The sequence below is a fragment of the Lethenteron reissneri genome, chromosome 28, assembly GCF_015708825.2.
Source record: "Lethenteron reissneri isolate LAM-NWPU_2019-01 chromosome 28, ASM1570882v1, whole genome shotgun sequence".
Classification (NCBI taxonomy): domain Eukaryota; kingdom Metazoa; phylum Chordata; class Hyperoartia; order Petromyzontiformes; family Petromyzontidae; genus Lethenteron; species Lethenteron reissneri.
Genome location: NC_083806.1, coordinates 9565697 through 9586392, shown reverse-complemented (window position 1 = coordinate 9586392; position 20696 = coordinate 9565697). Strand labels below are relative to the sequence as shown.

The 20696-nt window shown below is 42.6% G+C and overlaps 1 protein-coding gene across 1 annotated transcript; it reads left to right on the top strand.

The window, feature by feature from the left end:
• Positions 1 to 1076: 1076 nt before the first annotated feature.
• On the top strand, positions 1077 to 18403 carry LOC133348930 (glutathione S-transferase theta-1-like). The gene is made up of 6 exons (XM_061562068.1): positions 1077 to 1401; positions 10354 to 10495; positions 11977 to 12064; positions 14029 to 14179; positions 15458 to 15634; positions 17306 to 18403. The coding sequence occupies exons 2-6, from the start codon at positions 10384 to 10386 to the stop codon at positions 17510 to 17512; spliced, it is 735 nt and encodes a 244-aa protein (XP_061418052.1). The 5' UTR covers positions 1077 to 1401; positions 10354 to 10383; the 3' UTR covers positions 17513 to 18403.
• Positions 18404 to 20696: the final 2293 nt, after the last annotated feature.

The window sequence follows — 20696 nt, the reverse complement described above, 5'->3', positions numbered from 1 at the left end:
CCCACACGTGTACACGTACACGTCGTATTTTTTTTACGAAGTCCGTGGAAGGAGGAGGGGGAGGTTGGTCACGCTGCACATGTGTGTGTGTTACATGTATGTTGAACTTCTTTCGCACCGTACGTGGCCATCGGAAGGTCGGGGGGGGGATGAGTGTGTGAGTGATTCATGAATATGTTTTGGCGGCTTAGATGGCGTAAATCTAAATTGTGTGAACCCACCACCAACCAAACGACACGGCCAGACGAGCAATGTTGTCTTGTCACGTAAACAAAACGTGCCAATCACAGTCGTTACGACTTCAGCAACAAACAAACAGAAAAAAACACACACACACACAGCGGTGTGCTGGAGAGTTAAATCCACACGCACGCGCGCGCACAAAATATTACAATTTGAGTGACGCCGTTTAAAGCCAAAGGAACGAGTGAGCTGTCAGTTTAACGCGTAAGGCTTTCGCGAGCAATATCATCCATAATAGAGGGTTTTTGGGGGGGGGGGGGGGGTTAGATCGCGTAAATATAAAAAAAAAGATATAAGAATATTTACGGGATCTAACCCAAAAAGCCCCTCTACTATGAATGAGTTTACACCATTGGAACCTCATTTGCCAGTAAAAAAAATATGATAATTGGTTTTTTACCCTTCTATCTGGCAACAAAACGGACCTTTTGGCGTCATCTGGTCCAACCCATATGAGACTAGGCTCTAAGGAAAGCTGTCTCAGGTGTGGACCAATCAACTTCAAGGACAGTGCACATTATGACTGCAGGTATTGGGGTTTATGCAAACATGACTCCTTGTAAAAAAGGTGTCAGTTTTGTTGCCAGATAGATGGGTAAAAAACCAATTATCATATGAGTGAGTTGTTGCGTCTGACGCCGGGTTGACAATGACAGAGCGTGGGCGTTTTTCATTCTCCGTGTGGATTGTTGCTGCTTGCTACTGCTTGCTAATGCTGTGCGCACATTCTTCTTGACAAGTGGGTGGTGGTGATGATGACGATGATGATATTGGCTGTCCTGGAGGAACCGCCCAAACCCCGTGGGGTTGGGGATGCCACGGCGAACTTTAAAGTCCCAGCCGGGCAGCAACAGCCACACACACACAGAGCCACACGCACACAGAGCCACACTCACAGAGCCACACGCACACAGAGACACACACACACAGAGCCACACACACAGCCCCACACACACAGAGCCCCACACACACAGAGCCACACGCACACACAGAGCCCCACACACACAGAGCCACACGCGTGCTCTGGGTTGCTGGCTGTGGTGTATTTAACGCACAGGCGCAACAAACCACGCTCATTCCTACAACACCGCGTGCTTGCTGTTGCTGCTGCTGGCGGTGTCTTCGGTATCACCTTCCTTCCTGCCAGACAAGAGAGTCGTAAGTTTGAACGATGAATTCGCGTATCGCTTGAGTTGGCTGCCTCTGTATAGTTGAGTTTAACTGCTCGGCGTTGATTTGCTCACACACCACGCTCACACGCACACACACCACACACACACGCCACACACCACACACACACACCACACACACATCACACACACACACCACACACACACACACGCCACACACCACACACACACCACACACACATCACACACACACGCGCCACACACCACACACACACACACCACATACACATCACACACACACACACCACACACGCACGCACGCACACGCATACACACACCACACACACATCACACACACACGAACACACACACCACACACACCACATACACCACACACACCACATACACCACACACACACACCACACACACACACCACACACACCACACAGCACACACACACAGCACACACCACACACAGCACACACACACACCACACACACACCACACACACCACACACACACACCACACACACCACGCACAAAAAAAATTGTAGCTCAGCTTAATCCGGACTGTGACTGACTGCGTGGTGTGACTCGAAAAGTTGTCAACTCAAGTCGCCCATCCTTCCACAAAACCCCTTGTGGTATTTAACTTCATTCCGCTCTCGCGTACGATCGCAGCAAATCCGTACAGGGGATTAAAGAATAGTTTTGACACCTTTGCTGGCAATACATCAGGAGGTGTTAAAATGTTCCAACACCAAACTGAAACATTTTGCAAGGAATCATGTACTTACTGCGTTAACCACATATCCTTGTGGTTGTGAACATGCAAAAAAAAAAAAGCTATGCTCTGGTAGTATATGATGATGCGTTGTCTTTGAAACTGATTGGTCCACACTGAAGACAGCTTTTCTTTAGACAGTCTCGTCTCAGTGTTAGAACAGAGGACAGCGCCAAAGGGCGACCGGCACAAAGAGAATGAAAGAGGTTTGTAAAGGAAACGAGCCCTTCCAAATTGCCGACTTGAAGACACTTGCTGGCGGCAAGGGTCTTCTCACCAGAGGGAGCTCTCTCTCTCTCTCGAGCGCTCCGGCTAAAATGGGATTTGGCCTACTCTTCCACGCTGGACCACCAGACGTCTTGGGAAGGGCCCCATCGACCCAGAACTGGTGCGCTGTGACCCATTGATACTACTGTGCAGTACTGCTTGGGTGGACCGAGTAACAGGGGGGAGGATTAACATAACACACAAGTTGTATCGGCTGCCACACCTGGAGATCGAATCTAACCGTAGACCTTCTTGGGATTGTAAGCTCATCGTGCGAACCATTAGCAAACCACTGCGGCAAACCCATTTAAAACGAATAGGGTTTACAGTGTGACAAGACTGTTTAACCAAAATAAAATGTGTTCCTGGGTTGTGTTATTTCATAATTGCTTATGCCTCAAAAGTACAGAAAATGGCTATTATTTCAATCTTGATTTGAAGCTTTCGTGACTGCAGGAATTCATACTCTTTGGTTCTTTCGGTAAAGTCACGTAGGTAGAAAATAAAATCTGTTTTAAACAGTCTGTCTCAGCAGCAGACCATGCTTTGCCACCTGATGACGGACGCTTGTGTTGCGCCCGAAACGTCGTGATTTATTTTATTTTCTACCTACGTGACTTTACCGAAAGAACCAAAGAGTATGGCTATTAATCCCCCACAAACTTTGCTTTTGTGACAGGACAGTGATATTTTGAAACGTACCTATTTTCAATGAGAAAACGTGTGCGTTTGTGTCATTCCTTCACGTAAAGTCCTGGTCAGAAAATGCAAAGTTAATGGGGAATAATAGCAATTTTCTATACTTTTTAGGCATAAGCATTGAAAAAATAACACTTACAACAACCCAGGGACAAAAATCGTGTTACATCGTGATTGTCGAAGACTTATTGTGTGCGGTTCGGTCGTAGGCAAATGTTCAGCACTGTACTGTTGCGACTTTGCGTCCGTGAAAGATGCATATTTGTGATAGACACCTTCGGGAAAATGTACGACGAGAAGTGAAAATCTACAACTCGAATTCAAGGGTCATTTGCAAAGGTCACCCAGAGAGCATTGTGGTTCGGGGGTTAGATTAGCTGACCCCATTTGGTGGGATTGTAATACATGTTCAAGTCAACGAGCTTCATAGTTTGTACGTTTCTACAACATTTGACTGTGGTCCATATTGCTTAGGTTGATTATGGAATGAGATCATTATTCTTTAATGAGCGTCTGCGTATAAAATGCGAGTGCCTCTGTGTGTGTGCACATGTACCTGTGTAGCCGTTTTGCTCGTTTCTTCGTGTGGGTTTACAAATGTGAATCTGTATGCGTGAGTGGCTTATTCATACCTTCCATGCAAGTTTTATTAGTGTGGTACGTAAAGTCTATACAGTATCAACTGTGTGGATCTATCATATAATTAGCTAGAAAAGCTTTAAAATATGTGGGATGCTTTGTTTTAATAGTCAATGTGTTTTGGTAGGACAACCCGAATAAGCTTGGCATAATAACAGGGTTTTTTTCTGGCAACAGAACTAAAACCTTTTTACAAGGAAGCATGTGTGCATTAACCACAATATTTGTGGTCAAAATGCAAACAAAAAACACACTGATAGTATATGCATTGTCCTTGAAACTGATTGGTCCACACCAGAGGCGGCTTTCTTTTGAGCCTAGTCTCAATTGGTGCTCGACCAGAGGACGCCAAAAGGCGTACAGCTCAAAGACAATGTTGCACTATCAAAGTAATGAGGGCTCGGGGTGAGCATCTACATTATTAGACCTCCTCTGGTCTAGCACCAACTGAGACGAGGCTCAAAAGAAAGCCGTCTCTGGTGTGGACCATTCAGTTTCAAAGACAATGCATATATTATCAGTGTTTTTTTTTGCATTTTGACCACAAGTATTGTGGTTAATGCACACATGATTCCTTGTAAAAAGGTTTCAGTTTTGTTTGCCAGAAAAAAGGGAGAAAACCCTATTATTGTATTTTGGTACTGGCAAAGGAGGTCTAATGATGTATAAGCTTGTCATATTTCAGCTATTGAAAAAACATATCCTTTGTACACCAATGTAGCCCTTAAAAGAAACGAAACACATTTCTTAATAATGTGCCAGTTTGGTTGTTTCTAAACATGCCCCTTGTGTAAATGAAAACGTCAAATGTAATGTTCAGTATAACTCTTTGCCATTTTTTTTATTTAGTCTGTTGCCATTAGTGGTTACGGATGCGAACGAAATTATATTTACATTGCCATTAAAATGTGTTGACAGCAAAAATGATGGGTGGTGACGGTATACGGTAAATAACTAAATCTCGCATTACACCCCACTGGAGATTAAAATAGGCCGCTGCTCACTACATAGCACGAAAGGTACGTTGTTATGATGCATTTTGGGAATTATTAGATTAAGTCGGTGGTTACTAAAACATTATATGAGCTCGATTTGAAGCTTTCGTGGCTGCAGGAATCCATATTGTGAACGAAATTATATTTACATTGCCATTAAAATGTGTTGACAGCAAAAATGATGGGTGGTGACGGTATATGTTATATCATAACAGTCTGCCTCAGCAGCAGACCATGCTTTCCCACCTGATGACGGATGCTTGTGTTGTGCCCGAAACGTCGTGATTTATTTTATTTTATACCTACGTGACTTTACCGAAAGAACCAAAGAGTATTACATGATATTCTTAGGTTTTTTTCGGTAAAGTCACGTAGGTAAAAAAAAAGTTAATAAAAGTAAAATAAAATAAAAATCACGACGTTTCGGAGGCAACACAAGCTTCCGTCTTCACATGAAGACGGAAGCTTGTGTTGCCTCCGAAACGTCGTGATTTTTATTTCATTTTCATTTTACTTTTATTAAAAAAAATTTACCTACGTCATTTTTATTTTTTTACCTACGTGACTTTACCGAAAAAACCTAAGAATATGAATACTTGCAGTCACGAAAGCTTGAAATCTAGAGCTAGTACAGCTTATTTGGGGGTTTCCTGGGCATTCAGGCGTTGGCGGGCTGAAATATATTTATTGGGAAGCACTTGTTGTACCCATGTGTTTTCACGCACTGATTGGCAAAGAACCAAGCGGTGACACCTGAGCAGCATATCCTACCTGTCGGTATATAAAACCCTTGAGATATTCGAAATGTCCACACGGTATGAAATATAACGTGGCTTGCTTCGATAACACTGGTCAAAAAAAAAACAACTTTTTTCTGGCCTGGACTTTTGCAGCTCATTTTATGCTATCGGCATACCCCATTTTCATTGATTTTACCCGAAATTAACTCTTTCACTTATGATTGCAAGTTTTTGCAAGTCAGTGACTGCTTTAGTGTTAAAATATGGTGCTGTATCTTTAGGATAGTGTGTTTATAATATAATTTTATGTAGATATCCACATATATTTAATATTTTTCTTCTGCAGTTTTTATTGAAAATACAATACTTGATATCTAAAAAACCTGATGTGATAGACAAAAACCTATGCCAGATTTGGAATCAGCACCCCAAAATTACCTTAAAAACAGTTGGAATACCTAATGCCAGAAAAAGTGTGTTCACCAGTGTAATCCTTTCCTCATTTCTGGGGGTCGGTCTGGGTGCCAGTGTTCATGTGGGGGGTTGCGGTCGGTTTGCAAAGCCTTTCGCTGGCCTGGGAAAATCTCCTTTACTTGCAAGGCATGGGAAACACTGTGCCTGACCCATTTTCAGAGTTGATAATGACAATGAGCCATTGGTTTGCCCTTGGCCCTCTCTCTCCCGCCATTGGATTTCAATGCATTCTCTTGTTGTTACCGAATCTCTCATGCCAAATGCTCCACTGAGCATTTGGCATGAGAGATTCGGTAGTTATCTGGTACCAACAGAGGTCTCCTTTTACCAACTCGTGCTGGGTTGTTACAAGGCAAGTAACGATTCATCTTCGAGTGATTCGATGAATTGTCACTATCCGGGGCTGTGGTTTCATGCGAGTATCAATAATTCGTCAAGTTTGTACGGTTTGTCTCGTATAGAGTACTGTGTTTCTTGTTCTTTGCTGTATTGTCTTTCTCATATGTTGCGCCTCTATCGTTTCTAATGCCTCATTTGTTACATTCGATATAATTTGCCAATATATTGAATAACCAGTTCTTATACGCACTGTTCGAAGCATGTTTCGTGAGTGGAAGAATTTATTTTTATTGGCGAACCCCCTATGCATTGTTGCATGGCAAGTTATAGTGGTAAATTGTCTCTGTGCGCAAATGTGAATACATTTCGTGGACAACTGTGGCCGAGTGATTCACTGTGCCACGTACACATCCATGTAAATGCGCCTCCCCGGAGGTTAAGTAACTCAACATTTACATGAGTACCTGGTACAGCCATGACGATGATGGTAATTCCGGGGAGTTGACGATAACCAAGCTTTGGTTGATAAAGGCCCCCCACCACTCAATCATTCACTCGCTGGCCACAACAAGCATGAACAAAACGGATTCATTGTGTTCATTACTATGCCAACGTGCTTGTTTTTTTTTAATCAGCTGCTCGTTGCAGTGTATGAGCGTTGAATTCAAAGCAGGGTGAAATGACCGTACAAATTCCTATTACGCAAGCCACAGCACATTGAATGGCACAAATTGCACTTAAGGGAAGACGGAGAATCGAAATAGGTTGTCCATGTCACTCTTTCCGGAGATGGTCGACTGAATCAAGGAGAAACGGGTATTTATGTTTTACTAGCACATTAATTAGGCTTTTTTTAAAAACAAATGTATGAATCACAATGTATGCATTGTAGGGAACTTGATAATTGTTTTTTTCACCCTTCTATCTGGCAACAAAACTGACACCTTTTTACAAGGAGTCATGTTTACATAGACCACAATACCTGCAGTCATAATGCAAACAAAAAACATAACTCTGATAATGTGCACAGTGCACATTATCAGCACAGTACACATTATCAGAGTTGGGTTTACCCGGATTCTTGCACAGGGAAATTGACTTTTCAGATCCATACGGCGTACAGCCCTTTCAATACGGGCACATTTTTTTTCGTCTATTTGTGTTTCTCCCTTGTAATGGGACTTTGTAGGATGAACGTTGAGATTTATAAGGATACGGGGTGAGCAATAAGCTCTGAATTGGTCTGTTATAAGTTAGGTGCTGATGAGGGGTTGACAGGTATGGCTAATACATTTAAATGAAATTCACGTGGATTCCAGGCGCGGTTCATCCACTCGGGGCGATGGGGCGCCACCTCGCCAAGCAGCTGGAGATGAGAAATTCTGTTTCTAATAAAAAGACTTAAAAAAAAAATTGTCGTGTTAAAAAATATTTAATGATTCTTTCAACGTGAATTGCCTAATGAAGGTTAACATTTTTAAGTTGTTCATGCGAGAAACCGTCCGCCCCGAGACTTCCCCGAGGTCAGAGATGTATCCCCCTTCATTCATTGCGATGAGCTTTGCATTTTAGCCGCGTCGTTTGAGACCCATTCAGGGCGGTGAAAAAAGTCGCCCACGGCTGTGATGACGACCTCACAACGCGAGGTCGCACTGTGAAGATACAGCAGCTCGCGCAGCCTACACGCTCTAGGTGACAGCGGTCGGGAACCTATGGCTCGCGAGCCATATATGGCTCTTCTGGTGACGGCATATGGCTCCCAGACAATTTTGAGTTGAAAAATAAATAAAAAAAATCAGTTTGGAACTGATTTCCAAATACTTGTGATATTGCTTAATAATACTGTGTCATTTTAAAGTTAACAGAAATTAGTTTTGAAGATAAATTTCACGGGTCACGGGGCCTCAACGCCTGCATGAAGCTCAACCTCACCACGTACGAACCAGACTACATGGCCATCAGCAAAACCATGCAGCACCAGAAGTCGCATTAAAAGTAAGACATATTTAATTTATTATACGTTAAAAATACTATATGGCTTTCAATGCAATATATTTAGAAATATTTGGCTTTTATGGCTCTCCCAGTCAAAAAGGTTCCCGACCCCTGCTGTAGGAGGAAACAACAGCAGGCAGCAGGTGCAGCGAACTGAGAATTAGCAACGAACAACGTGGTAGTCACTCCTAAATGTTCCATTTGAAAGGGGGACTACTGCGGGAGAAGTTGAATGTCAAGCAAACTGGGTCCTGATCAACCGAAAATCGACGTCAACCAGCCCTCAGGCGACCGGGGAAAAGCATCCGTGATGACATTTAGCCAGAGGCGGTATGCTAGAAAGGCCTGGCTATGTGAATACAGATCAAAGCCTTTTCTGTATGTGCTGGATGCAATTACCAGCGAAACGTCGTACTACTCAAAAAATGTAAATGTTGTGGTTTCACTCTTCAACACACCGGTGGGCTAAAGTAGTGAACTATTTGTCTTTTGTCAACGTGACACTTTTTTTGCTGATTGGCCGTGTCGGGTGGTGGAGGGTTACGACACATTTATAAATAACGCGATCTAACCCAAAAACGTTTATTATGAAGTATGTGGCTGTTAGGTGAGTCTCGCTAACAGCACTTGCCCCTACAGTCTGTTAAAGCTATACGGGGGATCTTTGTCTTTTTTATTGCACATTATGCTGTGTCTTGGTTGCCTTGGATAATTTGTTGAGTCGTGTCAGCTGATCTCTCATTGTTCTTTAAAGCTTTTAGCAGCGCCAAAGGGGTTTGGCAGTGCCAAAGGGGTATGGGGACATAATTTGAGTGCTTCGTTTTTTGTTTCCTATTGTTTATAACTGCCTACCGTTGGTAGGTACCGTTGGTAGGCAGTTCTCTAACTTTCACGAGAAGGCCAATAACATGACGAGGTTTTTCTTAATTAGAATACCATATGTTCAGAGGTCACTCACTCGCAACAGCTCCACCCAATGGAAATGTCATGAGCCGCCGCTGATGTATTTATGAACTCCACTCAAGCTCACATCTGCGTCGGAGACACGCACCACTGAACTGGACGGCTAACCACCTGTAAAGATGAACTGTTGTGACATTTTCCTTCGCCAGAAACTGCATGACACCATGCGGCCCTTTTCGCCACCATCCTTGAAATACCCAGACTGCTTTGCGCCTCCTGTGTGACGAATTTTACTCATGAGGTTGTTCTCGGTGTTGCCCACCGCCTTCCCGACAAACCGTCATTATCCTTTTCTTGGTTCTTTCGGTAAAGTCACGTAGAAGGGAAATAATAAAAATAAAACATAATAAAATACAATTCTCACGACGTTTCGGCCACAATGCAAGCAGCCGTCCTCAGGTGAAGAACAGGTCTGTCGTCATTCAGACGCTGTCTTGCGTTGTGGCCGAAACGTCGTGAGAATTGTATTTTATTATGTTTTATTTTTATTATTTTATCATTTCCCTGCTATGTGACTTTACCGAAAGAACCAAGAAGATGAATCCCTGCAGTCACGAAAGCTTTAAATCGAAAAATTTCGTCATTATCCTGTCCATTCTTTTGCGATTCCATGTAAAACAAATGTACAGGTAAACATTGGCAAATCCTATCTTGATTTGAAGCTTTCGTGACTGCAGGAATCCATACTCTTTGGTTCTTTCGGTAAAGTCACGTAGGTAGAAAATAAAAAAAATCACGACGTTTCGGGCGCAACAAAAGCGTCCGTCATCAGGTGGGATGTGATTGAGTTGCATGAGATGACATTGGTTAGATTGACTCAATTCACTTGGAACAATCAATGCAGTTCTAAAACCTGCCACGCTAGCTGACGGACACGTGACCATTCCTTGAACCGCGCGTGTCCACAATTAGCACTGCCCGATGTATTAATACCGCGTTGTATTCAGCTGTTTGGCTCACAATATGTACACACCGTTTCATTAACATCGACCAAGAAAGCCATTTGGCACCCCTCAAGTAAGATGTTAATTATTGACACCAATTACACTGACGCCTCTCTCATTTGTTTTTTTATTGCTGGCAGGTGCGTGAGTTTTGTGGCATTTGTGCAGCCATGGGCCTGGAGGTGTACTTCGACCTGTCTGCTTCCCCGTGCCGTTCTGTGCTCCTCCTGCTCAAGAAGGGTGGAATCGAGTTCACAGCTCATGCCAAACGCCTGGAGAAAGGTGCGTCGTGATCATGGGTGGCGCGTCTCGGGGGTGGGGGGGGGGGGGTGCGTGGCCCCCGGGGTAAATCGCACCGTGTGGGCCTTCCAATGTCTTTAAATTAAATTGAAATATTACATCTGACACCGTGACGTTGAAGCGCGAGGCCGCCCCCCCCCCCCCCCCAAAGCATGGGGCCCCCCAAAAGCCGTAGCCGAGGGTCGGCTGTGATGGCATCAGCTGTGTCCCTGTGAGCGTCAAGAGGTATCAGTGCATTCAGACGCTAAATAAACCAAATTGTACCGTAGCGTTAACATACGTTGAGGCCTTTGTAACACTGGGGGCAATACGACAAACATGTTATGTCAGTTATATCAAACACAAGTAAATGGGTTATTCTATTGTCAAAGTATTTATGGTTTTATTATAGTCAAACCAACAATGTTTACATGTTCATTATTTTGTATTTGTAAAATGAGTTTTGGTTCCACTATAAGGAATTTAACACGTTCTTGAATGTATCCCTTGGATACAATCTCGGACACATTCTGGAATTGAGAGGCATTTTCAAGGGGGTAGTGATCTTACGATCGTCTAAAAGCAAAGATTTTAAAATAAATGGGTGAGTTTAGCCTAGATCTGATTTTGGACTGCAACCTACCTTGCTCAAAACCCACGGTTTATTCTATTGGAGCATCTCACAACAATTACTCTCTGCTGTGCAGTAAACACATTGCCAATTTCAAATGCAGACCGTACAAACTGCTTTTGTCTTTAGTTTATTGTTCTTTCCCAGCACCTCCGATCAGCACGGTTGGCTACGTATGCTTGGAAAGAATTTAACATCCGTACATACATTATTCTTTGGTTCTTTCGGTAAAGTCACGTATAAAGAAAAAATAATAAATTAAATAATAGCATACGACGTTTCGATTAAGCATATATGTCTGTCTATAATTTTTTCTGGTTAGATTTTATGTCGCTATTTCATTATACCTGATGATGATTGCTTGTGTTGCAATCGAAACGTCGCATGCTATTATTTAATTTATTATTTTTTCTTTATACGTGACTTTACCGAAAGAACCAAAGAATAATTCCTGCAGTCACGAAAGCTCCAAAGTTAAGATGGATACGTACATACAATATACGTACGCATTTATATGTTCTGAGTCTTCTTAAGCCTCGTACAACTAAGTAATTACAACCACCATCATCAGGCGAGAGCCAGAGTTAATTGTACTGGAATTGTAGATGTTGTGGGTTTATTCTCCAACACACCGGTGTGCTGAACTAGTAAGGAATTGGCACGTTTTGTTTTCGTGACAAACTTTACGAGATTGCTGGGTCGGGTGGTGGCGGGTTTAATGACACATTTATATTCACGCGATCTAACCCAAAAACCTCTCGTCGATAATGTTGGTCGTGAAAGCCTACTGCGTGTTAAACTGATGTTGTTGTTTAACTCTATGACTCGGTTAACGTATGCTGTTGGTTTCCAGGGGAAAACCAGACAGAGGAGTTCGGCAAGGTGAACCCTCTGAAGCTTGTGCCTGTGATCGTGGACAATGGCTTTCGTCTCACTGAGAGGTTTGTGGAGTTGTTTCCACCTATCCACTCATACGGCTTCTATTTCAAACCTGACTTTAACCCAGGGCCCGATTGAGGTTCTTGTAGGCCTTAGTGCACTTGCGTCTCGTAGGCCTTCGGTGATAACTCTGCAGTTGGTGCTGCTGCTGCCCCCTTGTCACTACCTCCGCCGCGGTCACTCACTTGTTTCTCACGCGGTACTTCGTCCAGCCGCTTGGACAGATACCGTTACTGCTGATACGCTCATCGTTTCGTTTGTGCCCTCGTTCGATGGGAGGGCGCTGTGCGCTGCAGATAAAAAAAAATCTCGCAAAACTTCATCTCCAGTGGTAATTCATGTCACCTTTTATATAAAACAAAAGATTGACATTGACATGACCCTGCCTCTTTGTATATATACACTGTGCCTTTCCTTGCTGTATATAAATCTATGTATTCAAGAAGATGTACACACATTTATCATACAAACAAATAAACATGGTCACATTTTTGTTTTCGTAGGCCCAAGGCACAGTGCCTACTGTGCCAATTGCATAATACGGCCTTGCTTTCACCTCTCCTTAAGTTTCTCTGCCTCTTCTCCTGTCACCAAAACTACACCACCACTTTTACTAACCCCACTCAACCACTACCATCTCATATACACCCATATAATTGCTGTAAAGTGCCTTGGAATTAGGCGCTTGGCTGTGAGTGAGTTTTTAAGTTTGTTTTTTTAAATAGGAAAGGTCTCAAGCTACAAAGCTTGCGATACAAACACAGCAGGAGAACAACAGGCCTGTTTGTTTCACCTGATGGCGGTCGCCTGTGTTGCGATCGAAACGTCGTGATCTATTTATTTTCTATCTACGTCACTTTACCGAAAGAACCAAAAAGTATGATGGATTCCTGCAGTCACGAAAGCTTCAAATCAAAGCTTGTGATGTCAAATCTTCCGTGGAGCACAACTAATGTCACGTGATAATAAACAGGAATGAGTCCACCTCTCGTTCTATGTTATTCAGCAACATTTTCTTGAGCTGGTAAAAACCCTGGAGCAGTTTAACATGTCTGGCCTGACACCAACATCAGCAGTCTGGCACTTAAAACAATACTGTCAGGTTGCCAGATGTTCAAGGCAATAATCCTCCCCGAACATATGCGAGTTTTGGAACCTTTTTTTTTTACCGAGGGCCAAATATGACTTTCAAATGCCTTTTGGCGAGGTCCCAACATGAAGATGCACAGGATTGACTGAGAGCTTGATATAGTTGGGTAAAAAAAAAAAACATGTCCTCTAGTACCCGATCGGTGCAGCTAATATGCTTACAGTGATGGATAACACTGGTCAACACACTTTTTCTGGCATAAGGTATTCCAACGGTTTTAAGGTAATTTTGGGGTGCTGATTCCAAATCTCAGTTTTTGTCTATCACATCAGGTTTTTGAGATATCAAATATTGCATTTTCAATAAAAACTGCAGAAGAAAAATATTAAATAAATGTGGATATCTACATAAAATGATATTATAAACACACAATCCTACAAATTCAGCACCATATTTTAACACCAAAGCAGTCACTGACTCGCAACAACTTGCAATCATAAGTGACAGAGTTAATTTCGGGTAAAATCAATGAAATTGAGGTATGCCGATAGCATAAAAATGATGTGATAGAGCAATTTTGAGATCAGATTTGGCACCCTGAAATTAGTCTAAAACAGCTGCAAAAGTCCAGGCCAGAATGTTTTTTTTTGTTGACCAGTGTAATTATTGTTTGGGTGCCGTCTAGATGTGGTAGGCCTCGTGTTGCCTCTGGCCGTATGAAATGAAGTCGTGAGTCATAAGCGTTCGGGGTGCCATAGATTCCTCACCCCTGCCATATGGACCTGTTAAGTACAACACATACCTCTACAAAAATGCGGTATGACTCTTTTGGAGTTTCTCTCATCTTTCCTCCTTTCGAACGTTTTGCGCTGACAGCGTGGCCATCAGCAAGTACCTCGCTTGCCGGCACGGCTTGGCCGACCACTGGTACCCTGCCGATCTGCAGCGCCGCGCTCGCGTGGACGAGTACCTGGCTTGGCAGCACACCTCCATCCGGCCGCCCTGCTCCATGCTGCTCGTTCTTGAGGTGCAGAGCGCACGCACGTGTACGACAAAGATCCCCCTATGAGTTGACAGACTAAATTTCGATTTGAAGCTTTCGTGACTGCAGGGATTCATCTTCTTGGTTCTTTCGGTAAAGTCACGTGGAAGGGAAATAATAAAGTAATAAAAATAAAACATAATAAAATACAATTCTCATGACGAATGAGAACAGGTCTGTCGGAAAGACAGCGTCTCATTCAGACGCTGTCTTTCCGACAGACCTGTTCTTCACCTGAGGACGGCTGCTTGCGTTGTGGCCGAAACGTCGTGAGAATTGTATTCTATTATGTTTTATTTTTATTATTTTATTATTTCCCTTCTACGCGACTTTACCGAAAGAACCAAGGAGTTGACAGACGGTTGGGGCAAGCGCTGTTGGTGAACACCTCGTAAGGCTGACATGGTGCACAAGGAGGGATGGTGATGCCAGAACCACGCCCGGCCACCATTGTCTCCCCGCATGGAAGGCACTGGACCAGTTCGGATCTTCGTCACTAATGTTAGCTGTGAGCGCGAATGGTACTCGGGTAGTCAGGTTCGTAACACAGTGGGCTGACCACTACACTACCCCAACACGCGCACTTACGAAAGTGATCCCCATGAAGCCACATTAACCCGACTTGGCTAAGCGGCTTTTATTCCAGTTGGCTAACTGTCCACATTTTAGGAATATCGACAATAAACTGTAACGAAATTTAAAAAAAAGTCCAAAATCCTAAGACATCGACATGCAATTAATTCTGTCACAAAGGCAATGGCTGATAGCATGCATTGTTGTTAATTAGTAATATCAAGACATTCAAATACCGGGCATTCATAGGAATCCGACCACTGGTGTGCGCAAACATACTCGCTGGCGAATGTGCCGATTCCTGAACCACATTAGCGCTTAATAGTAATCACGTTCAGCCCTTTTGTCAACCACTGTGGGATGCAGGCCTCCCTACCCCGTCAGCAATCATGGAGCTTGTTTGACCATACGTCATCGTTCTGATCCAGCGCAGGTTACCTCCTAGCACGCGTGGGTTTTCTCCCACGTGTAAAAGCTCATTAATTGGCCGTTAACACCTGAATAAATGTAGGATCGCAGAGCTTGTGGGGGGAGGGGGGTTTGTTGCCGGTTCATCAGCTGGCTACCGTTCCCACTTATCTGTGGTTCCTCGCACATCTGAATTATTCTCTTGCTTCAAGTGTGACAAAATACCGTGCGGTACATTGCAAGTTTAAATAATAATAATAATTATTTTGTTCTGGGTACCAGGGCGTGCTGCCTGGCCTGACAGGGCAGCCGGTCCAAGAGCAGAAAATTGCCGATATCATGAAGGGCCTGGAGCTGTGTCTGAAGCACCTGGAGGCGTACTACCTGCAAGATGACGCCTTCCTTTGCGGAGACCAAATCTCTATCGCAGACCTCTTCGCCTACAGTGACCTCATGCAGGTACTGCCTGCAAACACGTGGGTCCTCTGGCTGCTTGTGCACCGTGCATACAGATGATCATTATTTTCTCCGTTTATCTTTTATCGGATTATTTAGCAAAACGCATGTTAATACAAATTTACATTTTATTTGTAAGACGCCTTCCACTGATGTCTCAAGGCGCCTTGTAAGAACAAGTTTAAGGAAAGGCCGAGAGAGAAGGAGGAGCTAAATAGAATAAACTAACTTAGAAAATGTGTTTTTGGACGAGACTTAACAGTATCCACATTATTCGATAAACGAATTTCCAGAGGCTAAGGAATTCCATGTTTTTTGGACGTGACTTTCCATCAGTCCCTCCCTCCACCCTGCCAGCCAGCAGCATTTTTTGTAATCGAGTATGATAATCCCATTGAGTGATCCGCACAATAAAATACAAGTGAGTTTAGGAGCACCCTTAAGACTGGAGACTTGAATCTGGAATTGTAGTACTTAACCCTACATTGTTTAAAAAAAGAATGTCATAGTCTTATGTACACGTTTTTTTTTTGCTTGACTTGTTTATTTAAAGTATTCTTTCATAGACAGGTACATTCTCACCTGATTTTCGTTGATGATGACTTGCATTTTGGATATAGTTTCTATATAAACAATGATTGTGCATCATTACAAATCTCATTCTTGGAGCTGTATGTTTTCTTGGTGTATTGGACTACTCCTGAGGACCCAGCCTCTGATTAAAGTAAATAAGGAGTGGCGTGTTACCACTAAATACGTAGACTTAGGAAAATGTATTTAATTGTTTCAGATTAACGGTACATCCAGATTCCCATGTTCTGTTAGAAAAGCCTGTAATTGGAAGCAAGGTACTTTAAAAAGCTGCGTTTAAATCATTATCCAATTATGCTGTTAAACATTCGCCAACCTCTCCTGGCCAGTGTCATTCATATGAATGATTGTGCACTTGAATAATGCTCGTAAGACATCTTGGCCAAATTGAAGTTCACACGAAAATAACGTGGGAAAAATGCACAATTACATTTTGCATAAATCTTAGTGCGTAACTTAGGTGATCGCCATTGTACAAATCTGCTATTCCAAAGTCTTGGAATTCTGGGCCTTGCCATGGAAGTGGGATGGAAAGGAATGATGACAGTTTTGGTGCATTGGAGATTGTTGTTTTAAATGAAGCTGACGAAATGTTTATTTTAACACGTAGGCTTTCGCGACCAATATTATTAATAATCAACGTTTTTGGGTTTAGATCGCGTTATTTATAAATGTGTCGTAACCCTCCACCACCCGACACGGCCAATCAGTAAAAAAGTGTCACGTTGACAAAAGACAAATAGTTCACTGCTTTAGCCCACCGGTGTGTTGAAGCGTGAAACCACAACATTTACAAATTTTGAGTACGACGTTTCGCTGGTAATTGCATCCAGCATCATCGGGCAATTCATCGGGTACTCAAAAATTGTAAATGTTGTGGTTTCACGCTTCAACACACCGGTGGGCTAAAGCAGTGAACTATTTGTCTTGTCAACGTGACACTTTTTTACCGATTGGCCATGTCGGGTGGTGGAGGGTTACGACACATTTATAAATAACGCGATCTAAATCCAAAAACGTTGATTATAAAATGTTTATTGTACAAGCGATAACGACTTAATTCCTATTTTTTTATTCCGGCAGCCCATGGGAGCAGGGCACGACGTTCTCAAGGACCGGCATAAGCTGTTGGCGTGGAGACAGAGGGTGGAGACCTTCCTGGGCAAGGAGGTTCTGGAAGAGGTGAATGGGAAGATACTGAACAGCCATTCAGCCCTGCTGGACATGGAGCCAGCTGAGAAAGAGGGCCTTGCCCAGTACCTGTTTAGTAAGCTCAAAATGGCAGTGTGAACTGAACGATGTTGGTACCAGTAATCCCATTTAATACGAAGAGGCCTGTAACAATTTACGACTTCTGAGCCACCACAAACAGTAAACTTTAGAAATAAATGTAATTTATGTGAGCCGTGGTATTTTGTTACAAACGTTATTTTTCAAGTTTACGCATGCTTTTAATAAATCATGCGCAATAGTTGTCACAGCCACCATTTTCAATATGCATTCCATTTAGCTAATTATTATTAATCACCTTAACATTGTTTTATTTTCATAGTTTTATAAATAATTTAAATAACTGTTCTGGAATAACACAAACAATAGCTGTGTAATGGGTCAAGCAATACAGCATTATTAATAGGGTTTTATAAAAATGCCATGCAGTACTTATTTTGACCATCATCTACACCTAGCAACAGACTGCACTTTACAGAAACTTACACTGGTAACAATACTGATATTAAACATTCATGCACATCCTTTAATAATGAATAAATGACTCCATCAGATGTATACGCATACAACGATCCCCAGAGTTGATCCAATGAGTCTGTGATTGAGTATGAGGCGACTTGGTTCTCCGTGGAATAGAAATGAACGCCCATTTGGTTTCGCCTTGGAGGACTTCAGTCCCCCAAGCTGATTCTGGGCCTGAGCCACACGAATCTGAGTGTTGGAGCCATCAAATGGGGAGATAGTGAAGCATTGCATCCTTAAGGGACAAATTATTTAGCAATTACCTTTTGAACACATGGTAATAAATATATGACGTTATTTTTGTCTGTATTTGGCATATTTTTATGGGAGTGTGATCGCTTTTGTGTCTTGTTTATTACTGGTAGGAACCTCCTGGTTCCACCAGCTCACAGGGGATTATTGTGTCCATCCGTCGTGCATCCAAAAATGGGAGGGGTGGGGCTTGGTAGAGAGGGGAGGGTGGGGAGGGGCCGGGTGGGGAGGGGAGGGTGGGGAGGGGCTGGGTGGGGAGGGTGGGGAGGGTGGGGGGTGGGAGGGATGGGGCTGGGTGGGGAGGGGCTGGTCACCCCGTGGTGTCCTTATAAAACTCAACGTTTAACCTACTCACGCCGGCTTGTGCACGCCCTCACAGTCGGGCATATTTGCGGAATACACCACGCCGCCGTTGACCCTGGCCATTGACCGAGCAACCCAACGATCCTACCAGCTCCTTTCGCAGGAATGTGTTTTGTTTAATGCAGCAATAGAACTGCCAGAAAATAATAAATAAATAGTTCCTGCTTACAAATGCAGCTGTTACAGAGATGGAGATTAAAAGGCAGACATTAGATTGGAATCGAATATTAATATCTGTTTCAGAACTCCTCAAAAGATATGTACACACTGCTTAAATAAAATGTATACGTATTGTATGGTAACATTTATATGCTGTAGAAATATAAGAGACAATGGATTGCAATAGTTGTTATTGACAGTTTGTGTTTTCTAATTAAAACATTGCTACCTGCCGTTGTTGTTGTCACTTGGAGAAAATACACGTGTGAATTGAAAATAAAAAAATTCAATGATCAATATCATGGACACAATTCATATGTTGAGCGATCAGAGTTAGTCGAGCTAATGGAAGAAGTTCAAGACTTGATTGGTAACCCACACACATGAGAATATTATCCCATGGGCCCAGTTCATGACCTATTTTTTTTCAAAATTTTACGAAAATTCTGCCATCAATACATTTCCCAAAATGAATTCTGCCCCTGTTCATGGAAATGTTGATGTCAAATTCCCAAGAGGAATTTGTGTGACGCCATTCTGCACCACCAACTATGAACCCTAGCAACAAATACAAAATACACGAACAGATTGTATGAATTTGTCACATTTCACAGCGTTTGTAATTCTGCCTCTGGAAGCGGGTCATGGAAGTTGGTTAATCTTCTTGGTTCTTTCGGTAAAGTCACGTAGAAGGAGAATAATAAAATAATAAAAAATAAAACATAATAAAATAATTCTCATGACGTTTCGGCCACAACGCAAGCAGCCGTCTTCAGGTGGAGAACAGACTCTGCTTTCTCGACAGACCTGTTCTCCACCTGAAGACGGCTGCTTGCGTTGTGGCCGAAACGTCGTGAGAATTATTTTATTATGTTTTATTTATTATTATTTTATTATTCTCCTTCTACGTGACTTCACCGAAAGAACCAAGAAGATGAATCCCTGCAGTCACGAAAGCTTTAAATCGAAGTTGGTTAAGTTTCGACAATGTCGTCCCTCTTGCCCTATGTTCACCCTGGATGCAATTTAACCTTGCCCAGTTCATCCCATTCTGCGGTGCAGAGTCCACCGTGTTAGAATGTGGTCCACAGAGGGTAAAATTAGCCACGCAAGTAAAATTGTGGAATGCGGTAGCCATTGCTAATAAAACGCTGCAACGGACAATTAATTGGGCCCTGTATATCTCATTGTAAATGTGTTTTGGTCGGTTTGAAGTCTGCGTATAAAATGAGTGGAAATATTCCCGTGAAATTTCTGTTATTGGAACAAAAATTTAATATTGTACAAGATGGCGACTTATACATTACACTGGTCAACAAAAAACACATTTTTTTCTAGCCTGGACTTTTGCAGCTGTTTTAGACTAATTTCAGGGTGCTGATTCCAAATCTGATCTCAGATTTGCTCTATCACATCTGATTTTTATGCTATCGGCATACCCCATTTTCATTGATTTTACCCGAAATTAACTCTGTCACTTATGATTGCAAGTCAGTGACTGCTTTAGTGTTAAAATATGGTGCTGTATTTTTAGGATAGTGTTTATAATATAATTTTATGTAGATATCCACATTTATTTAATATTTTTCTTCTGCAGTTTTTATTGAAAATGCAATATTTGATATATCAAAAACCTGATGTGATAGACAAAAACTGATGCCAGATTTGAAATCAGCACCCCAAAATTACATTAACCCCGTTGGAATACCTTATGCCAGAAAAAGTGTGTTCACCAGTGTTATCCATGCTGCCTGCTGTTCCGTGCATGATCGTTCATTTCTCTCGTTTCTTATCATTTCTAAGACCTCTTTAAAGTTACTTAACTATAACTTGTTCTGGCCAAATGCTATATATAAGCACCAGTGCCAAGTTTTATCATGCGTTGCACTTCCGTGGACATTACACAACATTCCACGTGGTTCGGATGGGGGTGGGGGGGTTGAGGGGG

Bases quoted from the DNA above. Each gene is read 5' to 3' on its own strand.
- LOC133348930 (XM_061562068.1), top strand. From the start codon at position 10,384: ATGGGCCTGGAGGTGTACTTCGACCTGTCTGCTTCCCCGTGCCGTTCT. The intron at 10,496-11,976 runs GTGCGTCGTGAT...GTTGGTTTCCAG, and splicing joins TGCCAAACGCCTGGAGAAAG to GGGAAAACCAGACAGAGGAG. The intron at 14,180-15,457 runs GTGCAGAGCGCA...TCTGGGTACCAG, and splicing joins CCATGCTGCTCGTTCTTGAG to GGCGTGCTGCCTGGCCTGAC.